At 33.7% G+C, this 24,462-nt stretch overlaps 1 protein-coding gene across 2 annotated transcripts in view; it reads left to right on the top strand.

The window, feature by feature from the left end:
• The window catches only part of KLHL1 (kelch like family member 1), a 333,689-nt gene that overhangs the window by 102,422 nt on the left and 206,805 nt on the right, over positions 1-24,462 (top strand). For both annotated transcript variants that reach the window (XM_070240346.1, XM_014732127.3), the window contains exons 2-3: positions 9,768-9,950; positions 20,243-20,379. In XM_070240346.1, the coding sequence (XP_070096447.1) occupies positions 9,768-9,950; positions 20,243-20,379 (320 nt within the window). The remainder of the gene's footprint in view (positions 1-9,767; positions 9,951-20,242; positions 20,380-24,462) is intronic.

The raw sequence follows: 24,462 nt of genomic DNA, 5'->3' as shown, positions 1-24,462 counted from the left end.
TACCTACCAAATGAATGAACTAATTTAGGATATAATAGAATCTCTACCCTTTCATATATTTTAAGTTTTCAATGTGGCAGTAACACCTGCAAATTCCTTACAAATACAGTATAGCTTTGGATTTACTACGATGGTCAGTGTGTGTTGGTAGTTCAGTTGACACATTCTTCCTTAATAGACCTGAACTTGTGGGTCAAGAAACCAACATGAGAATTGCGGCAGTCTCGGAATACATCTTTCCCAACTATGCATTCTGGGACTAAGAAAATGACTGCAGGTTGAATCTGTGGGCCCAGTGAACACACCAGGATATGGACTTGGACAGATATACAGTTTATTGCTTGGCTTTCATCGACTTCCTCTCTGTCTGGCAGATATGGTAACACTGTAGAGTTGTGAGGTACCTGCTTCAATTCAGAGATAATATTTAATAACTTGCTGGAATACTTTGGTATTTTTTATTTTCTAGTGCCTAGAGACTAATGTCTGGGGAAAACATGGATAAATATTTCCATTACAGATTTGTAGCAATTTTTCAGCAATCTTTCTTAAAGCAACCTGGTCTTATGATCAGTGAAGAAGCTTTGAATCTCTGAATTAATTTAGATACAGTAACTTAGAGAGAGAACATAAAGTTCCACCATGTTGACTCAACTCAGATTCCTACATGAAAGATCTATACTCTTTCTGATTAAATAGACCAAGTAACAACTTAGCAGACTGTCCATGTAATGCAGGTAACTCATGATAAACTTGTTACTTACAGAGCTGTTTACAGGTAACTAAAATACACTTATCACTACTACATTCCTATAATCAGTCATAATAGGGACTAGCAAACTGCAAACTGTTTGTACAAAGGGCCAGATAGTAAATATTTTTGCCTCTGGGGGTCGTATAGTTTTGGTCACAACTACTCGACTTTGCTGTTGTGGCAAGAAAGCAGCCATAGACAATACATAATCAAATAGGTGTGGCTGTGTTCCAACAAACATTTACCAGAACAGGTGGCAGGCTTGATTGGACAACTGGCAGTGGTCTATAGTGACAATAGAGCCCACATTGTCTCTAATTCTTAAGCATCATCATTTAGCACAATATTGCCATTGACATCAAAAAGCTCAATTTAATTGTGTCCTCAGAACCTAAAGTTTACTGACCAGAGAGCTTTAAAAGTATGCTATTTGTCTGCTTGCCAATGAATTTCTTAGTGGTGAGAAGAACGTTCACTAGGCCCAGAAGTTACGGTTAAACAGAAAATAACTGTTTCCTGTTTAAACTCCATCCAGAAGTTATGGTTAAACAGGTTGGCCATGATAGATTTGCTGTATCATTTCCATATCCTTAAGCATTTTTAGTTCTTCTTCTACAGAATGACCGGGAAATGTTGGCATTACTGATTCTAGGATCCCTGTTAATTCAGGCTTCTTTTAGCCTGCGATAGATGTTAAAGCCACTTCTTTGAACACTGGGTGAGTAGAACCACATCAATTCATTTGACCGAGGTCAACCTTAATTCTGAATCTTTTCCTACATTGCCAGAATCTCCCTCTGAGAAGTTGTTTTTCTTCCCAGATTTCACATTTTTTGTTAGAATTTTCAACATGTAAATGTGGTTTATTTGTCAACCATTCTCATCATGCCTTCAACCACAATTTTCTTTGAGTTTAATGTTCTTGAAAAGATTTCAATTTTGTAATTTCTAACATTTAAAAATACTTCAAAATAGGTGTATCTGTGGATTATGCATTTTAATATTTAAAAGAAGAAAACAATGAATGTATTATTTATGTTTTATATGACTGTTTATTGTTAAAGGTAGACATAATTTTTCAAGCAACATGTTGCACTGTACTGACGTGTGCCTAATTTATAAAAGTACTCCTTTTATTTCACAAAAACTATTTTCACATCTGGCATTTCTTTGGAAATACACTTAGCTTAAGTTACACGGCAGCTTCAAATACCTATTTTATTTCTACGAGCTTTCTATGAGGAGGCTTATTAATGATATTCTGTTTTACACGTAAACTAATTGAGATTCAGAATGCAGCAATCAATGGAGCCTAGAATACATACACTTTGGCTCATAAGTTAGTCCTCTTTTTTTATTGTTCTCTTTTACCAATGTGTATGTGTATGTATGTGTGTGTGTGTGTTTCAATACTTCTGATAAAAAGCCTTACTTAAAATTCCAATTATCTTATAAAAGAAAATTGTACCCAGAAGCAACATTAATGACTATATTCATTTTTCTTGTTTTTAAGTAGTAGCACCTTGTGCTTGAACTTTATCCATTATAATATTTCCTGGATCCAAACCTCTCTCTTGGGGGTTATTAAAAGATTTGAAAATTAATGTGTTTAACATAAGCTGACATTTATTTTGAACACTAGTTTACTCTCCCATGCCAATATATGATCATGATGTTTCATTCTTTAATATAATAATAATGCAAAGTTGATTTTTAAAATTTAGCTATTAAAATCTTTTCCCTTTTTCTTTTCTTTCTTCTTTTCTTCTTTTTTTAAGTAACAAAACATTAACTCTGGGTGGAGGACTTTCAAGGTTAAATAGATGTGTAATAACGTATTTTATTGTCTGAGAATTTATGATCAATTTTTGATCTTTGATATTGTTTATAATAATGACTTGTAATAATGACTACAGTTTTAAAACTGAATAACGTGTGCTTCGTATAAATTATTTAAGCAGTGTGAAAAAGGAAGAAAATAGCAAACTTTTAATTTCTCACTAAGAAACAATTTAAAAATTAAAATAAATATTTTTCTAATTGAAACAATATAAAGAGATATACATTGCCTGAAATGTACACTAAATCTGAACTAAATAAATAGTTATTTTTTCACTTAAATAAAAGCATCTTTCACTAAATTCAGGTCTTACCTAAGAACTACTATGGGTAGCTCTTTTATTTTATATTATAGATATGCTTTTTAAATTATTCTCTCAAAACAAAAACTAATTCATCACTCAAGAGAAACAGAAAACTGCTTGCAAATTTATTTTGCCCTTTTAGTTCTACTCTTACTCCCTGACATTAAAGAAAGAATAATAATGCTGGGATCTAGTCTTAGAGACCTTTGTTTAAAATAAATGCATCATATCTGTTTAAAGGATTTTTAAAAATATTTTCTACAGTATATTTTGTGTATTCTTTAGTATTTTACAATGTACCTAAGTGCACTACCAGAGAATGCAAGACAGCATATATTCTGGTTATGTTACCAGCACATTGGGTTCTTATTGTCCCCCAGGATAGAAATCAAGAGAGACAGCAAATGGGAGTAGAAAAGTTAAGTTTATTAGCTTGTGCACAGGAGAGGCACAAGGGAGGCAGTGCAGAAAGAAAGAGGGCAAGTGACTGGCTCATTGGGGAGCGAGATTGTGGGGCTTTGATTAGGCAAAGGCTGAGGAAGAGTGCCTTGTCGTGGCATGTAGAGGCAGGGTTGTGCTTGTGCCTGGGCTATTCAGCATGCCACCTCATGCGACACGTGTCATTAGTATGCTAGTTTCCAGCCCTGGGTATGATTTTTGCTATGTTAATAGGCCTAGGGTCACCTTCAGTGGACTCCTGGGTACTAGAGCTCATGCTTAAGCCCAGAAAAGTCCAGAGGCTGTGGAATGTGGATCTTGGTGGCCTCTATCTGATTCTCCTAGCTTGCCCATTGGTTAGGGTCAAACTTGTTAGGACCCTATCTTGTTAGGCCCGGGACTTTGAGATGGTCCTGTCTCCTTAGTTTGGTTCTTGTCTCAGTTATAGTAGTATAGATGCTTTTTTCCTCTTGAGCTCTGGAAGCTGATGAAGATCAAGCCTGCCCCTGGGAGAGAAGCCTAAGGCGTCCTGGCGTACAAACCGATCTCTACCATCCTCTGGGGAGTACAGGATGTCCTTGACCTGATTCGACCTGATTCCTATCCAAATTCCTATAGGACCACTCCACAACCAGACTCCACCTGCACTGATACCATTTTAATGACTTTTTAACATGATCTTTCCTTTGTCTTGTTAAGAAGTAACTCACATACCTATGCCTTATAAGTTTAGCCCTAACCCTCAACCATGGCAGCTCTTTACTGCCCATCGGTCCTGTCCCCTTGCTATTCTCTGAATAAAAGGGCACAACTACCAGATCTTGAGAGTCCAAGAAATCTTTCTTTCAACTCCTCGGCTCGCCAAGCCCACATCAGAAGCTATTCAAAATTCAATAATAGCAATTTACACAAGCATTTACTAACTACTCTGTTTGTCAGGCACTCTGTTGGGTTTTGGGATATAAATTCCTTTACCAAAACACATTTTTGTGTTCTATGAAACAAAAAAAATACCAAATTAATACTGATATTTGGCCAAGGCCATCTTCTCATTAAATACTCTTCACTAATTTATTCAACAGTTATTGATCCCCTAAAACATTCTACAGGCCAGGAATGTATTTAAACCATACTAGGTAATTAGCATGTGAGAGTAAACCACAACCCCCCAAGCCACGAGGATTAAAAGTCTTTCTGAAAGAAGTGGTATTTAAACTGATCTCTGAAGGAGTAAAGTTATCAATGAGAATGCCAATGTGCTTTGAAAGTTTCAGGTAAAGAAAAATATGTGTGTGAAAAGTATAGAAGAAAGAGGTGTGACATATCACAGAGACTGGAATTACTTAGGATGGCTAGCATTAGAGCTTGAGCTGAAGGATATTAAAGTATCAGATCATATAGGAACTCGTAACACATGATATGTAATTTGAACCAGGGAGGCATTGATGGCTGGAGCCTGGTTGGCAATGGGCAGAATTTATGATGTAATGGCTTTAGATCAGCATGTAGGTAAGGGTCTTAAAGTGAAAACAGATGAGTAATTGGTTTTCAGAGCTTTTTCTTGTAGTTAATTCACATTCTATTCTTCTAGAAGTAACTATTTCCTGATTGCAAGCCCTAAATTACTTCTGCCCAATCCCAATATTGCTCAGCACAAAAATAGGAAAATATGCTTCCTCTCATAGTTGTTTGGTACAGGGAAAGTAGACAATATTTAGCCATGAATTGTTTAGCAGAGGAACAGGAATGTATTTTGGTAGTTCTCAGCAATTAGGATAGGAATGAAAATGAAACTAAATAAAGGCACAAGAAAAGATACTAGTGTCCTTGGCAAAAGCAATTTTATTAGATGGATGGTTGGGGAAGTAAGATTGCAATAGATTGGGGAGTGTTTGGAGGGTCAGGAATTAAGACAATGAGTGCAGACAACCCTTTCAAGACATAGGATTGTGAAAGGAAGTAGAAAGGAAAAGCCATGCTTCAGTCACGAGTCATGACTTCAGTCAAGAGGTCAAGAAAAATATTCATTCATTTTATTGTTTTATATATGTTAGGTTGGAGAAGTCTTAAGTATGCTTAAATTCTAATGGGAAGACATTATCTTGGACTTTTTAAATTGTATTTATTGTAACTTAAAGCTTTATGTTGTTGGGCCACAAAATGACAAAAATTACAGTGCCAGATCATAACATCTGAGAAACTCTCAGATGGGAAAAAGACTGTAAAGCTTATTTAGGCTGAAGATAGAGAAATTACACAATAAGAGAAATAATCCAATATCAGATTTTAGTAAATATTTATGAGAAACAATGTAAAGACATAATCTCTATTTCCTAAAATTTTAAAGCTTTGTTCATTAACCTAATAAGACTGGATCTGTGATGGGAAGAAGATTAAATAATGAAACTCAGCTTAAAATCATAAGTATTCTGATGTGGAAACTCCTTTTTAAATCCTGAGTCAAAAGTCAAGGACCGCAAGTCTTACCCAAGCCTGAGATCAGGAAATGATTTAAGAGAAAATGTGCAAGCACTGTAACAGTGACCTAATAGAGAGAAAATCAAGTCAAACCACCATAACCATTTCTCTGACAGATCAACCAACCTTCAGGAAAAGTGACTTGTTCTCAGATATAACATGGAGAAACTCAAAGCATGAGAATTTTTAGGAAAAAATCTAGGAGTGAACTTGAACCCTGAAAAAGATAATTTTGGAGCCTAAGTTTCTAGCCCTCTGCTCTTGTAAGACTTATTTCAAATTCTTCAGAAAATGCCCAAGTCTACATTATAATCCAGATTTGTTGGTGTACCTAGATTACATAACGGAAGTTATTATCTTCACAGTAATTAGCTTTCAGACTTTGAATAAATCCTATCAAAGTCTATGCTCTATTTCATTTTAGTGCTATGGTCTCACCAAATTCTAAAACTGTATTATTCTATTTCTTTCACTAGTTGCTCTAACAATACATCTATCACTACTTGGGTGACTTTAAGATAAAGTATATTAAATTCTTTCCTTGATAACATTTCCCAGGTTATGAAATTTTGAGTGAGGTGTAAACTTTTTGCCTTAAGTATTTTGTTTAACTTGTAGGTAATTAACATAAGGCTCTGAAAGGAGACTTTATCCTAAACCCCCTTTAAACCAATCTGGAGCCATTCTGCAGACTGTCTCCAATATCTTGACTTTTAGACCCTATTTACGTGGCCTATATACCAGACCAGAAACATCAGGATCTCAGTGGGGCAGTTTTGATCTATTTTGCCTATAGTCCTGAACCAATTCCCCTTAGTTCCTGAGAGCCAATGATAATATGTTCATTCTAGATTTAAAAATGCATCCTGCAGAGTATTTTGTGACTTTTCTGTTCAGTGTGTAAATGTGTGGACAAATTCTGCTGTTATTGCCATATATGCCTGAGCCTGAATTCCTAAAACATGTGCTGGAAAACGACCATATTCTGGGTTTGTAATTTGTAAACTTGTAAAAGACAAACATATGGCATAACAAAATTGTATTAGTCTCAATATTTAAAGGACAACTTGTAAAGTCTGATGAAAATAACCATGCTGTGTAGACAAATAGTGTAGATAGAGAACACACATAATTTTAATGGATTTAGATTTATAAACTTCTCTGTAGATTTTTTTGGATTTTCTTTGTCCACAAACACATCTTCTGGAAATAATATCTGCTACATTTTTTCTTATCTAACTAACGGGCTTTATTTATTTTTTCCTTGCTTACATTACACTGGCAAGGCCTTCCAGAAAAATGTTGAATAAAAGTAGTGCTAATAGATTTCGTTTTCAATCTCAAGGAGGAAAGGTTTCAGTTAAACATGACGTTTGTTATATGAATGAATTAGGTGACTTTATAGGATTAAAATGTGTTCCTTAATTAGGTCCGGTTTAGTCTTGATGCACTATCAACTACATATTCTATACATTTTTTTACATAAATTTCTTTTTTTTAAGATACATTTCTGTATTGGTTGCTAATATTTTGCTCAGGATTTTTGCAAATATGTATAGAAGAGAGAGAGGGTATTAATTTTCCTTCCTTGTAAAATCCTTGTCAGGTTTTGTACCAATGTCATATTTGCCTCATTAAATGAGTAGGGGGACATGTTCTCTTTTTCTGTCCTCTGGCAACTTCTAAGTATTTATTTATTTATTTATTTATGTTTGCACTGCTTTTATTATGATGTGTAGTTTTCTTTGTTTTATCCTGAGAAGTATAGTGAATCTTGAATCTGTATCTTGATGTCTTTAACACATTTTTGAAAACTCTTGTCCATTATTTCTTCAGATGGCTTTTGCCCCTCCACTTCTCTCTCCTACTTTTAAGATGACAATTACATGAATATTATAATTTCTAACCATGTTTTATTTGTTTCTGAAACTATTTTTTTATCTTTTATCTCAGTATTTTAATTTAAATATTTTCTATTGCTTTTTAAGATCACTATGTTTTCTTCACCTGCATCTAATCTTCAAGTTCAGTTTATCTACTAAAATCTTATGCTAAATTATTATATTTCTTTGTTTATTTTCATTTGATTTTTTCATACAGTCTAATGTTCTGTGAAAGTCTTCAGCTTGTCATCTATATTAAAATGGATTAATGACAGTTATTTTCATATCTACTAAATAATTAATTGTTATCCACCTCCTCAGAGATACCTCTAGCACCTGAGAATCTGTTTCCATTGTCTGTTTTTCTCCCTGGGTCTTGTTCCTTTATAAGCTTGCTGTTTGTTTTTATGAATGTCAAGCATTACATATACATATACAAGAAATTGTAGAGTCTGGAAGAGGTTCTTTTTCTAAAGAGAGTTTATTTTGACTGTCTGATGACATTTAGATTAGAAGCTCACCTCGATGCAATCAGAGATTTCAGTGATTCAAATTGAGGTTTCAGTCTTTGTGTTATCTTGTCTATTTCCAGTTCCCTTGCCCCTGGAATCAGCCCTTCATGGTGTCCAGTTTAGAGCCTGGGTATTTACCAGAGTCCCTGGGCCTTGCTGGTCCTTAAATTCAAATTTTCATCTTTCAAGCTCTGTTTAACTTTTCAACTTTCTGTAAGTCATGGTCTGCTTTGTCTAGCTTAGGAATCAGCAAATACCTCTAGGGAGAAAGCGGTACGGAAAGACCGACTTATCTGAACTTTTTTCCTTTATGGCTCTTCATTTGCCCCTCAAATTCTGGCTGCCTTAGGAACCCCTAATTTCAATATTCATTCTTTCCCCAAGCCCCATGATGCTGCCAGAAGTTCTGCTTAGTGCTACCTAATACTAAGCTTCTCAGACTCTCACCCTGTGCTGCTTATAATTAGTAAAAACCTTGAGAGGAAAAGAAAAAGCAGTGTAGAATTTTGAGCTGCCGTCTATGAGTTTAGCTTTATTCTTGGATCTTGGTCCTTCAAGTCCTGGCTGCCTTATTAGCTATTATTAAATTCAAATAGTTATTTTGATATCATATGTAACTTTATGTCTCATGTTCTTGGTGAGGGGTTCAGTCTGCTACAAGTTATTCCATTGTAATTGGAAGCAGAATTCTCCATGTTACTTTCTATCTTGAAATAAGCTATTTCATATTTTTGTTGTGTATCTAATTCGTTTGCATTTTTAAATCGTTTTAAGGGTTTATCATCAGAACACTTAATTGGGTCTGCTGGGCCTGTCATGCATTTATGTATATAGAGAATCTTCTCGATATGGAGTATGGTATTTTAAAAGCTTCGTTGTTAATTCTACGATCTTAACAGATACAGTAGCCAAACTTAGGTATTATAGACTTCAAAATCATAAAGCTTATTACATTTATATATATATATTTCTATATGTAAATTAAATATATGATTAAAATATTTTTCAGTTCTGAGCTTATACATTCTGTATATTTTTGTTTAATCATTTGGGTACACATTATGAAACAGTCAACAACTTTCAAATTTATTGTCAATCTTTTTTGCATCCATGTTTCATGATTTTTCATAATAAAATCACCTACTTATGTAAAGCAGCATTCAATAAGAATCATAATTTTGAACAATATAATTAGATGATCTACTCAATAGCAAATGCATCAAATTAACATTTCATTAGTAATTGATTTTAGAATGAGCATGTTTGTAATTTACTATTTCTGTGACTTTTTAGGGTTTACTAACTTAATGTCCTAATAAATGCAGATAACCAACTTTTAAATCTTTTAGGATGAGAAAAAACAGATGATTTACAATCCATTTATTGCTTCCTACAGCTAATCATTTAACTCAAAACATTTTTTTTCTGACGTATATTAATAATGATGAACATATGGAGAGATGCATTGATTTTCCCTATAAAACTCCGAAGCTCTGTGTGTAGTTCTGGACAATTGGTGGCACTTTATAAACACATCTTTTTTGTGTGTGATTCGCAGGCTGTCAGCAGCTAGCCATTCGCTGACACCTCAAAGTGATATGGACTCGAGCAGCTCTGAAGAATTCTATCAGGCTGTTCACCATGCAGAGCAAACCTTCAGAAAAATGGAAAGTTACCTGAAACAGCAGCAACTCTGTGATGTTATCCTGATTGTTGGGAACCGAAAGATACCTGCACATAGGTATGGTAATCTGTCTTTATTGAAAATATGCATTCATATTTTTAAAAGTGATAGCCTAGCGTGTAACTTGCAAAATATTCTATGATTAGAGAATTAAGAATCCATATTTCGAAGAAAGCTTGGGTATTTTTCTTTTACTCTTGTTTCTTTCCTTTTAGGGGTGAGTTATAATGTCATTTTAAGTTATCTTCTTTTAATGAAATAAAGCAAGTAAAACTAGTTCAAAAATAAAACTTTCTCTATTTAAGCTTGATAAATACTCCATTTTATGTGACACAATCATACTAAGTGGAAATAAATTTTAAGTTAGGAAGATGTACCTAAGATCCGAAATGAGATATACTTTCCAAGAAAATTGAAAAGAAGTCAGATATATATTACTTGTTTCAACTAGGAAATTCAAAGTATTTTATCTTGACATCTTTATTTTGCACTTGTTAAAACTTCTTTAATTTATTGACACAGAGATATTATTCTTAAGGTCCAATATATCTGAAAGCTAATATACTTTTGAACATCCCTTATATATTTCTGACTGATAATTCCAAGTTACATGAACTAGGTATCTGATTATTTTGTGCCATATTGATTTGCTATCAGTTTACTTATGAAAATTTGTTAAATTTGATGTTAGTTTCTTACACAGTTTTTCAATTTTTTTTGGAAATTTTAAGTGAGAAAAGAATTTTAATTTAATTTTGATGCTGATTGTTTTAAATAATTGAATATGTGCAAATACCCTTAGACTACCTTGCTGTATGTCATTTCATGAAGTAAAAGGGTAGATTATCCACATATAAAAGTTGTTTTTTATGTACCCTTCTTCCCTATATTTTTAAATTCAAATTATTTTATCTAGATAATATATATATATATGCATCCAGTTGTGAACTATTAAAATGATTCCAGAAAAATAAGGCTATATTTTTACCATTATAGCAACATTAAAATATGGGCATTGAATTTGAACCAATATGCTAGAAATGCATGGGAAGGAACATTTACCATTGACTAAAGTATCTAGGCCTTGTAGAGTTCAATCTGCCAGCTAACTATGGCAACAATTCTAATAATATACTATTTACACTTATTTTTCAAATATTTCTATGAAATTGTGTTGTCATTGGCAAGAAAGCAATTAACAAATAGTCATTATTATTGAGACAGTCAATGTTGTAATATGTGTGGCAAATATGCAAATTATCTTGAGCTGTCATCTAAATAACATTTAGATAAAAATTCTATTGTAAGAGATATTCTTAATTTGACATTGTAACTAAATTTACTTTATAAAACTTACAAATTAGTTAAATAATTATGTATATTTGTTTAAGAAGGTAGAGGGACTCAAACGACTCAAAAGTATATTAAACAAATCAAATGCTCTTTTTTTTACAAAACAGCAGTGCTTCATATAATTTATGTGATCTTGTTTTATAGCCTTTTATCGATAGTAACTTAATATTTCTCATTTGAAACATTTTAACAAATATGTTAAGTAATTCTCCTCTATTAATTATATTCTACATTGTTTTCTTTATTACTCTTGTTATCTCGACTGTTAAGATTATTTTCTAAATAATTTGTTTAATTATGCAAGTTGTTTTATAAGAATCCAAGTGACTGAGAAGTAAAATTGCTTCTCGATTTAGATTACTCTAAAACATCTGAGCAATGTATACTTTTATACATATTATTCTAAATCTTCTGCATATTTGGCAAGTACTAAATTAAATATATTATTGTCAATCATCTATGTTTTCCTTAACTGTGATAAGAAAAATTTTAGTTTAAGGCTGTCTCCCAAATTAATTCCAATAAGGATTTATATTTTCTTCACACCATGATTTAGAACTTTAGTACTATTTCACAAGTAATTTACATACTTATGATTCTAAGTTAAACATATGTCATGAGTTCACTCATACGTGGAAGATAAACAAACACATGGAAGAAGAGACCATATTAGTGGTTACCAGACAGGAAGGGGGTCAGGGGATGGGCAAAAGGGGTAAAGGGGCACTTATTTATGGTGACAGATAAAAACTAGACTACTGGTGGTGAGTATGATGCAGCCTATACAGAAACTAATACATAGTCATGTACATTTGAAATTACACAATATTATGAGCCAATATAATCTCAATAAAATTAAATAATAAAACCAGCGCTGTTTTCAGCAATTGCAGGTACATTGCACTTCTTTATTTACACTTTTGCACAAAAAAATGATTGTAATTAATGCAAAATTAGCTCTTTGCTTTAAACAAATAATCATCTTAGCAATAGTAACAAATAAGTGGATTTTTAAGTTATTCTTTTATATTTGGATTAACACAGTTGAGTATTGTCTTTGGGCAAAATATATATGATAGTGCAATCATTAGCACTGGAAAATGTGGAACTATTATCATAATTTCAAATAATGAAAAAAGAAATAATTTGCATTAAGATCTGCTCTTTCAGGAAAGGCATTGCAAGCTAATATCATAAGCACTAACTAAATATTTATTTATAATGATCATATATATCTAATTTCCTGTTAATTATCTCATCATTCAAAACTTTCAGATAAATTCCTATTCAAGTTAACAGAGCTTAACTTAAAGAACTCTTCATAAAACCCCTTGTTTATGTGCCAGTTGTATTGTATATCTATTTTTAACCTGATGTAGGTCATAACTAGCAATGTATTTATGAAATACCATATCTGTATAGATACACTAGGTTATTGTTAGGAATATTTTTAAGCAGGTTAGCTCTGAAAGGTTAATAATACATAAGACGATACATTAACACATTTTCAGCATGAAAAATAACCAAAATTCTGAATTCATCTGTGCTTTAGGTTCTCAGAGAAATTCTAAAATAAATGTAGACATCTCATAAATGGCCCAGAATAATTGATTAGCAACAAGTCAACCAATAAATTTGAACAAAATTGGTCCATTCACAGCAACATGGATGGACCTCGAGGGTATTATGTTAAGCAAAATAAGCCAGACAGAGAAAGATGAACTCTATATGACTCCACTCATAGGTGGGAGTTAACATATAGACAAGGAGAACTGATCGGTGGTTACCAGGGAAAAGGGGGCGTGGGGGTAGGGCGCAAAGGGGGAAGTGGTGTACCCACAACATGACTAACAATAATGTACAACTGAAATCTCACAAGGTTGTAATCTATCATAATCTTAATAAAAAAAAGAAAAAAAAAGTAATTATAATAGACCTTGAAAATCAGTAGAGAAGTTTGAATTTGAAATGAGGTGTATAATTAGACACTCAGTAGGTTCTTGAAGAGAAGAGTCACATAATTAAGTCAATAATAATAATAGTAACAGTGCTATTTAACACTCACTATGTTGATTATATGCCAGGCCCTGTTCAAAGTGCTTTGCATATACTAACCCATTTTGTCTGTAAGGGAAGAAAATCGTTATTTTCTCCACTTTTTTATTTTCAATTTTTTTTGCTGAGGAAGATTTGCCCTGAGCTAACATCTGTGCCAGTCTTCCTCTATTTTGTACATGGGTTGCAGTCACAATGTGGCCACCCACCAACAAGTGGTGTAGGTCTGCACCCTGGGAACCCAATCCAGGCCACTAAAGCAGAGTGTACGGAACTTAAACACTAGGCCACGGGGCCAGCCTCTTCTCTCTTTTTTTTTTTTATAGAATAGAAAACTGAGAAATGGAGAAATTCAGACATTCATCTGAGTTATGCATTTAATAAATTATGGAAATAGATTTCAAACCCAGGCAATCTGACTACAGAAGTAATTCATTAACAACTACAGTAGACTGCTGATCATAATTTACAAAGATAGGTCAGAAAAATGGTACAGCTTTAGAAAATATACAAAAAATGGGCACAGCAAAAACTAGTTAATGATCTAGGAAGCCGTTAGAGTTGATCCAGGCATGAAATGAGGACTATATAAATAGAGAAAGAGATGAACTGAGAAACATTCTGAAGAACAGTGACGTAGGTCAGCTTCCTTGGAAATAGACCTGGAGACTGGAATTCAGGTGTGTGTGGTTTATTTAAAGAGTGTTCTCAGGAGAAAGGGAGCAGGATTAGCAGAAGAAGGAGCAAATCAAGGATGTGGCCTCAGCCTTGCTTCATCTGTAACTCTCAAGAAGCTCTGGAGTAGCACTTGCTGCAGAGTTAGTCATACCCTGAGGAAAAGGGCCGCATTTAATACCCTGATTCTGTTAGTCATTGCCACCACCGAGCCCACCCACAAATGGAGAGTGGGGGGAGGTTGTCGAGATTGGGGGATGAGGTAAAAGGAGCAGGAATGTGTAAACTCCCAGGGAAGCAGATCCTGTTGGGCCAAGTATGATTCTAGAGAAGGGGTAGCTGGGAGGAGCTAGGTGCTACCATCACTGGCCCTGGGGGCTTAGACACACCTCATAAAGGAGTTCTGGGTGGGCCACCACAAAGTCCAGCACAAAAGGAAAGGTGGATTTTGTGTCACATTTGATACAGGCAATGGAAAAGAAGGGGACATAAAAGATGATTTCATAATATCTACTCTGAAACTTCAATATATTGGTGGTGCACCAAAAATAGAAGTAAAATTGAAAGAAAATCTCACAGGGAAAACTCTGAGTTTAGTTTAGGGTTCACTGAAATATTACTGGGCCATCTGGTGAGCAGTTTCTATAGGCATTTGAGATAGAAGGCAAGATTTAAAACTACCCTCACAGTAACAATTAACGCCATGCTCAAGGATGACTCTGAAACAGTGAGTGTTAAGGCAAAACTTCAGAGGCCTAGGAAAGAATCTGGGGCAATGAAAGGGTCAAGAAGTCAGAGTAGGAAGAGAAGTCAATGAATCAGAAGTAAGCTGAGATAAGGAAGTCTGTTCTGCCTTAGCTTAAAAGGGGATTTGGAGAAGGAAGAGGAGGTCAACAATGTCAAACACCGCAATAAATTGGAGTGGGACTTAGAAAAGTTTAATAGATTTGGAAGGAAATACATTTGTGGTGACCTCAATAAGAGATTTTCCAGAGTGGCTGCATGTATTCACTTATTTATGCATTTTTTTGCTCCCGCTTCCTTTGCATTAATAGAAGCAATATAAGCACATATAAAGACATTACTTTCTGTTATTTGTTACATCCCTCTTCTAAAATCTAATTCAAATTTTATGTGTCACTAAACATAAATGCAGTACAAACTTTTCTGCACTTCTCTTACTGAGTTAGCAGTATTTTATATGTTAAAGTTGATTGAGGAGATTTCATGTAAATTATTTAAGATTGAATTCTATAGGTCTCATACTCTTTTTCTCTATATGGATGTGGCCCAGTTGCAAATCAAGGTTTTATATGTGTAAGACTAAGCTGGTTAACTTTATGTCCATATATGTCTTATGGTCTAGGAAAGATAGATATCCCTCTGGTTTATTATAGTTTATTTTCATATCATACAACGTTATATTTAGTTCTTTTGATAAAACTGAGCATTTGACACAGATTTATCTATTTGGTATATAATAAATATTTAAAGATATTTGTGTCTTTATTTTGTTAATCTTTGAGAATATAAAAAATTGACATGTTTAGTTACTAACTTCCTGATTAAATGTGTCATGGACTGATGATTTTAAATATTTCTAACATGTTTCCACCCTAGGTATTAATATTTAGAATAGCTAAAATCATGGATCCCATAAAGCACTTCTTAAACACATAAAGTATGTATTGGAGGATTTTTTTTTTCAGTTAAAAGAGAGGAATGTTTCTCTTTATTGAAGTTAGTTTTTACCATGCCCTTCACTTATACAGAAATAAAATATATAGCAGATAAAATTTCAAAATAAATAATTGAAAAAGACTTTTTCCTAATTTGAAAAGCATGAAAACTTTTAGATAACAATGCCCTTTAGATAAGATTGACTTTCTTCCTCTCTTTTCCCTTACAATGTTCTTAGAAAGAAAACTACATCCGAAGTTGACACTTAAGTTGTTGAGCTTACAGATATAAGTACCACATTTAGTTCATTCGACATATCCCCATTACTTTTTGAGCATTTTCTTACTTTCTGGAACAAAAGATGTTCCGGGCTCATCTTGTACTTTCTCTGTTCCAGCTCTGCGGCCTGTTCTTTTTCCAGGGAGCCCTTAATGTACATACACATGTATGCACACATACACACCCAAACAAAATATAAGTATTTCTATTTTTTTAATATTAAGAACTATAAATTTACACTGATACCTCCAATTTCAACCCAACATCATGGAATTTTTTTATTCTTCTCTCTTTCCATATTTGTAACTCTATTTTCCATCAGTGGGTAACCTTTCTCTGATGATCCTCAAGAATATACTAATTTCCTCTATCTACGCTAAACAGAAAGAAGTTTCAAAATTTCCAATTCAAACAACTGTGAAAGACACATCTCTTAACTACAGTGCTCTTTCTTCTTTCTTACAGGTCTCTATTTCTTTTGAATCAGAATGTATTAAGTGTTTTACTCAATATTTTTTTAATTCATGTTTCCACTTAGGATTTTAAAATACATGAAACGTCTTCACTCCGATTAAAACAACAATAAATCACCAGAAAAATGAAATAGTTATACTTTTCTTTAAAGCTATCAAAAAGCTGTGGCATGAACAACAAACACTTTTTTAAAAACTCTAAAAACTAGAGTGATGCTCCCTTCTTAGTCTCAACTCTTTTTTTTGACAGAATATTCATTATACAACTGAAATTTACAATACATGGGGAAAGGCAGGAGAATGTAATCCATTGTCAAGAGTAAAATCAGTCAATCTAAATCAACCTAAAGGTGGTCTAGGTGTTAAAATTATCAGTAAAGGGCATTAAAGCCACTACAAAAAATAATTTAAAATATCCATAGGAAAAGATGATATAATGAATACAGCAAGAGGAATATCAAGAGAGGTTTGGAAAAATTCAAGCCACTAGAAATAATCTACAATAAAACAGAGTGAAAAGAAAGGTTGAGAGTAAAGTGAACTAAGACTCAGCACCATGTGAAGGACTCTTAATTATTGAAACGTATATGTAATTAGAGTCCTAGAAAGAGTTAGAGAGTGAATTGGGTGAAGAAACTAGGATTTTTTTTACAGATAATTGTCTAAATTTGATCGAAAAGATCCATCTACTGCTTTGGGAAGCTCATAAAACTATAAGCAAACTAAATACTACAAACCACATCTAGCCATATCATAGTCAAACTGCTAAAATCCTGAAAAAGAGGAAAAAATTAAAAGCAATTAGAGATAAAGGACATAGTAAATCAGGTAAAACAATTAGAAGAATGAAAGCTGATTTTCTATTAGAAACAATGGAGTCTAGATAATAATAGAACATTATTTTTCTAGTCTAAAAGAAAAAATTCTCTCAATCTAGAATTCTATATCAAGTGAAAACAACACTTATAAGATATTGTCAGTGCAGCTTAATAAAGATATATTCAGATAAATGAAAGCTGGTAAAATTTATTGTCCTCAGATCTGCACTACAAGAAATAGTAAAGAAATTTATGCTGGTTGAAGGATGTTAATACCAGATTGAAGCCCACTTCTTCAGAAATGAATAAAGAGCCCTTTAAAAGGTGAAGAAATAAAATAAAAACTTATTTTGCACATATATTCTTTCAAAATATTCTTGACTGAGCAGGAGGGGGTAAGTAGAACTATACTGTTGTAAGGTTCTTACGAGAGAGTCATGAAGTAGTATAATTATATTTGATGGAAGACTGTTATTAGTTAAAGATCAATATTGTAATCTCTAGACAAGTCAGTAAACTTCTGTGCACGGCCAAATCTGGTGTGCAGGTTGTTTCATATGGAACATGAGCTAAAATTTATCCTTCTGGGGCCAGCTCTGTGGCCCAGGGGTTAAGTTCGCACACTGCGCTGCAACGGCGGAGCGTTCGGACCCTGGGTGCGGACATGGCACCGCTCATCAGGCCACGTTGAGGTGGCGTCCCACATCCCACAACTAGAAGGACCTGCAACTAAGATATACAGCTATGCACTGGGGGGGTTTGGGAGATAAAGCAGAAAAAAAAAAAAAAAAAAAGATTGGCAACAGTTGTTAGCCCAGGTGCCAATCTTTAAGAAAAATAAAAATAAAATAAAAATAAAAATAAAATAAAAAATAAAAATAAATAAAAAATAAATAAATAAATGAAAAAAATTTAAAGAATAAAAAAATTATCCTATTTTTAATCAATTGAAAATATTTTTAAAAAGGAAAATATATGTCAGAGACTATACATATGACTCTCAATGCCTAAGATACTTAATATCTGTCTCCTTACAGAAAAAATTTCTGGTTTCTACTCAAGAGGAACCACTTTTAAAAAAACCACATGCATACATACACACAAGAAAAAGACGTAGTTAAAATGTTAATAAATGGGGTGGACCAAAGACAATAGAAAGATTAACCCAAAAGAACAAATAGAGCAAATAAAATGCATATGTAAATTGGTAGAATTTAATCCAAACATAATTTTATGAACAATATATAATTAACAAATTTTAGAAGCTGGATAAAATGGGTAAATTTTTGAAAAATCTAATATGCAAAAGCTGATGAAGAAGAAATACAACATAAACAAACCTGTGGCTTATTCAATAACTGAAATGAGATTGATAAGTCACCTTTTCCCAAAATAACCAAACCAAGATGTTTTTTTCAGGTAAATTCTAGAATATCTTACAGGAAAAATTAATTGCTTTCTTTTATAAGTTATTACACAAAACTAAAAAAGAGTTGAAGATGCCAGCTAGTTTTATGAGGCTGCTATAATCTTGGTTCAAGAGTTGTAGAAGGAAATACAAGACAGGAAAATTATAGGTTCAGTTCTCTTATGACTATAAATAGAAAAATCCTAAAGATAATTTTGATTCAGAAAAAAGGTCTTTTATGAATTTTAACACCCATATATTATAAAAGTGTTTAGCAAAGCTAGAAATCAAAGGAGCCTTCCTGACTTGGTAAAGCTTCTATACCAATACATTCAACAAGCAGCCTATTGAAGGGAGAATCTTTAGATGTGTTCTTTTTAAGATAAAGAAAAACGCAAATTTTCTCCCCGACACAGCTACTGTTTAACATAGCACTGGAGGTCCTGGATGAGGTTTTAAGAAAAGTGGAAGAAAAGGCGCTATAGAGAATGAGCAGGAACAAGTCAAAATGAGGTTATTTGCAGATGATATATTCATCTACCCAGAGGAAAAAATAGCAGAATCAATAAAGCTAGTAAGATGATTCAATAAATGTGCCAGATAAAAGATGGATCTGTGAAAGTTTCAACTAATGAAATCTAAACCAACAAGAAAATCGACTTTTTTAGAAAGTTACTGTACACAATGTCAACAAAACTGAAATGTGTGTAGAAATCAACCAAGAATACACAAGATAATTTTAGAGAAAACTTTAAAACTTGAATAACTTTAAAACTTTAATATTTGAAAACAAACAAGATATCCTGAGTACATGGAGAGATATTTTATGCTTTTGCATTGGATGACTTTATATGATAAATATACCAACCATCCCCAAATAAAATCAGAAATTCAGTTCATTTTTAATTAAAATTCCATTTGACTTCTTTGAAGATCTTAACAAACTTACTTTAAACTTTACATGAAGAATAAAACTCCACTGATAGTTAAATAAAAATAAAAATAAAGAAGGAGAATTTGCTTTATTGGTTATAAAGACTTATTTAGAATTATTGTATTAGAAAAAATATTGTATTGGCACAAGAACAGGCAAATAAGCAAAAAAGAATAGAAATCTCAGAGATAAATCATTACACATTCAGGACCCAAATTTGTGATATAGGCAGCACTATTTATTCAACTGGGTCAAATCAGATGCTCTAGTAGATAGTGTGGTGAAAAGTGGGTTAGTTTGTAGAGAGAATTAAAATTGAATTTTTATCTAAAAGGCTGGAAGAATCAAAAATGAAAAGAAAAATGCATTAAAAATGATGGAAGAAAATGTAGGATGATGGTCTGTGATCCAAGGTTGGAACAGAATTTCCTAAATCAGTTTTTAACAGCAAACCCTTAAAGCAATAAATAAATAGATTGATAGATAGATGATAGATAGGTACATAGATGATAGATGATAGAAAGATAGAAGATAGATAATAGATAGATAATAGATAGATAGATAGACAGATACATAGATAGAGTCCTCTACATTGCATTCTTGTTGACACTTAGCATACTGATGCTTTACATTCATGGTCTAAATTACTAAATTAGATTCTGTGACTCTTTCAGGCTTGTTCTGAGCTCAGTCTCCGACTATTTTGCCGCCATGTTTACAAGTGATGTTTGTGAAGCCAAGCAAGAGGAGATCAAGATGGAAGGCATAGACCCCAATGCCCTCTGGGACCTTGTTCAATTTGCATATACAGGTACAGTAAAACAATTACAGCCTCATATTGATGCTTTATGAATTTTAGTATTTGAATAGAGCATTTAAAGCTTAAAAAAACCCACCTAGCTTGTATCTTTCATTTTTTTCAGTTGAAAGACTATCTAATAGAGAAAACTCCGACTGCTTTTTCATTTGTCATGGAAATCACACATGTATATATGTATACATATGCCTGACTCTCTTCCACAAAGGATTTAAACTGACTTATGAAAATAAATAGTCAATGGAATGAGCTTGGGAGAGGAGCAGAGAGGTTATTAATTATCAAATAAGAATGTGTTTTTGTCCATACTTAGAGCTTTAGGAAGGGAAATGGATTCAAATTTTTCCTTCCTTTTGGAAAGGGTGTGTTCAAATAACTCTTTTTCCCTTAACGATGTGTTGTTTTAACCTTAAAACCTTCACAGAATGGACTTGACAAACTTAGTTGAAAGGGACAATGGAGATACTTAGAGTTGTGAAAACGGCTATTGTTTGAAGCTGGGTTTTTTTTTTTCTGATCTACTATGTCGACATTTTCTATTGGCCTTTGAACCATGTTATATTTAGCACCTTCAAATAATGTGCCAATTTAGCAAACATTTGTCGAATGTTTCTCAGTGTGCAAGTGTTAACTGTATCTCTGGAGAATAAACTAATGAATAAACCATGCCTCTGCCCTCCAGAACCTACAGTCCAAGTGGAGAAAAGATTTAGACGGGGGAATAAATATGATATAGTGCCAAACGTCAAGAGGGAGTCGGAATACATAAAACTGCTCAGAGCATTATCAGGGTTCACATTCATTTAAAACATTTTAATAACTTTTCAAGATTAGTAAGAGAAAGGGAGACATTATACTAAAATCTTGTGATAGAAGCAAAGGTAGATAGTAAGGATTGATGTAATATGTTTTAGAAATGGTATGTATTTCATTTTGCCTGAACTCTTGATGATGGAATGAAAGGAATAAAGAAAGGTTGGCCGGGGACCGATTATCAAAGCAGCAGGACCCTAGTTGAAGGAGCTGCGTTTTTGCAGTATTTTTGGTTCCAGGGAAACAAGAGATGGCTTTGTGAAGATCAGCCACTGGAACCAAAGGCCATGGACCTAGTGGGAACCTCTCCTCTTGGAGGATTTAGCTTATCATAGACAGGAGTTTGCTAACACGAATATGACACTTACTCAGTAAGTGAAACCTCTTTGAAAAGAAAAATGCACATTCTCTGGGTGCTTGCATCTCAAAGCAGCTATGTGATGGAACGACCTAGATACTTTCCAACCTCAAACATTTTTAAATTATATTTTGTCAAAGCAAATATCACAGTGGGCAAAGTTAAACAGGCAAGCAAGTCTTTCTTCAAGTCTTTTCTTCAAGTCTTGCCACTGGGGAGAGAGATCAGAACTCCATCGTTACTGAATTCTGCTGAAACAAAGGTAGAGGGGTAATTTTTAAGTGCCGGGATGAGAGAGCGAACACAGGCCATCTGTGTTTGCTAATTGGCTATACCTAAAGGAAAAAGAAACTTTCTCCTCTCTTTGTGACAGAAGGTACTTTTACAACTTGGAACAAGGTGCCCACTCAAATTATGCTCCTACCCTCCCACAAACACTGAGAGACAGGGATGCTATTGATATTGGCATTTCAAAGAGATGGCTTTTAGGTCCTTGAGAAAAACATTCCCCGGTTGTAAAACTGGCAAGAGGCCAATTTTTAAAACATTGTTTTTTTTAAAAAAATTACATCTCAAAGGGATAGAGAAAAGGTTTTATAATTGCAAGGTTTCTAAAGTAAATGCTCTAAGAAAAGGGACATCAAAGGCCTAAAGTCAGGAAGCAGCCTGTCTAAATTTTAGTCAAACTGAGGGGACGTTAAGACCATTGTGGTCAATTTCAGTTTGCATACAACCTGGAATAGTAATATAAAGGATCATTGGCCTCCCAGCCAAGAGACAGGAAACATAAGCACATTATTGTTTCCTGGAAAGGAAAGAAGCTAAGCTTACATTCTAAGGATCCTTCTAGGAACATAAAGGCATAGATCCAACACTCACAGCCTCCATCGCCTGGCAGCCTTTCGTTTCTCATGTGCAAAATTAGGTCAAAAGACACTCATCATCATGCAGCACAAAGTTGGAAGGTGTTTCACGGCTCCCTGCTGAATGGAATGACCCAGATTTAGCTCTGCTTTGTAGAGGGCAGACGAGATACGAAGCTGCCTTTCAGCCACCACTGCCACTTTGGGCTCTGCTCTGATACCCACATCTCTCTTGTTGATAAATTTCCAGTTGTTAGTTTATAGAAATGTAGTAGGTGAGCAAATAAGTTACATGGTAATATTGGGGGAATTTTAGGCTAATATAAAATATGAACCTTGTCTTTTGCTATATATAATGTAAGAAATTATAACAATAGAAGAGATCAAGTGAGCCATGGTATAGAAAGGGAAAAATAGGAGGTATGTGTATATGTGTCTATTTAGCTAGCTTGCTAGCTGATCTCGAAGACTTTCCTTTGTAGAAGGCTAAAAATAAGTACATCACAGAAAAGGGGAACAAATGAATGAGCAGTAAGATATGTAAAGGTTAGCCATTTGGGAATGTTGTCTTAAATTCTGAGGTGTGAGAGGCTTTGAAGAAACTAAGGAAGATCAATTATGTCAAGAATTGGTAGTTAACTATTAGCTGTAGAATTAGCATGTTAAATAGAGATGGATAAGAATGCTTTAAAATGGTGGAAACAGATAAAAATTTCCATGAGATCTACAAATTCTGCTAAGATTGAAAGAAATCTTATATATGTGGCTAATTTATTTCGTTGACTTAGAAAATAACAATGAATGGGTAAAGTAGCCTAGAATGAATTTTTGACTGAGATAAGCTTCAATAGGTATAGAGTTTAATAATCTTTGATTCGAAGAAAGAGGAATCATCCTTTAAAGAATTTTATGTAGTGAAAGTCTGTACATGGTAAGACACGAGAGATACTTCCCTCTTTTCTCCTACTCCAGCAAATTAGAAAGACAAAGAATAGAATCAGTAGCCTGGTGGAGTTTCAATAAGAGCAAAAGCAAATACTTGGAGAGACTTTTTTTGGAGGGGGGCAAGGAAGATTGGCCTCGAGCTAACACCTGTTGCCAATCTTCCTCTGTTTTGCGTGTGGGATGCTGCCACAGCATGGCTTGATGAGCAGTGTATAGGTCTGAGCCTGGCATTGGAACCAGCAGACCCTGGGCTGCGGAAGTGGGGCACGCAAAATTAACCACTACTACTGGGCTGGCCCCTAGAGAGTTTTTTTTTTGGTAACTGGGAAGAGTGATTTGGGTACCAAGGGGTGAGTGCAGTGGTGGTAATAGAGCAAAGGGAATAAGAAGTTGTTTTAAGGAAAAAAGATATAATAATGAAAAGGTTAATGCTAGCAATACACAAAACAGCATAAAGAAAACTAGTAAGGTGTTTATGTTGACAAAATCAAAACGAAAAATTCTTGGAAGTACAAAGGGTAAAAATTCAATGATAAAAATGATGACTAATTATTGCAGTATCAAAATTAGCTTCTTTACTTAAAGTAAAAGGCAACATCAGGTCAACTTTCTTCACACATTGTAATAGCTCAGGAATGGAAAGGAAATGAAAATTTACACTGGTGTTAGAAATAATTGTATATCTAATAAGAGGTTCGTATCACTTTTCTAAATTTGTATTTAGCTGTTAACACAGTTTCAAAATTTCCTCTTTTTAAAACTATCCTTGGGTTTTCCTTGTATTTTTTCGTTAGGAAATCTGAGTGTGTTCTTAGGCATTCATAGAGAGCAAAGGCCCATGTAAGCAGCAGTGTGTGTTATAAAATAGTGCCCTTTACAATTGATGTCTCTAATTTAAAGTTTGAATACTTAGTTGTAATCCACAGAATATGTAATTATAAGATCGCAGTCAGTTTTTCAAAATTAAACCATAATTCAGTTAAACACATTTGAGCATTTACTACATGAAGAGGATCACACTAGGGACGAGAAGATAAAATATAGATTGAGACTGATGGATACAGATTAAAATGACATAAACCTTTAAACAAACTTGGT

Source organism: Equus caballus, chromosome 17 (assembly GCF_041296265.1).
Source record: "Equus caballus isolate H_3958 breed thoroughbred chromosome 17, TB-T2T, whole genome shotgun sequence".
NCBI lineage: Eukaryota > Metazoa > Chordata > Mammalia > Perissodactyla > Equidae > Equus > Equus caballus.
Note: the sequence above shows the minus strand (reverse complement) of the source record. Positions and strands in the feature narration are given on the sequence as shown.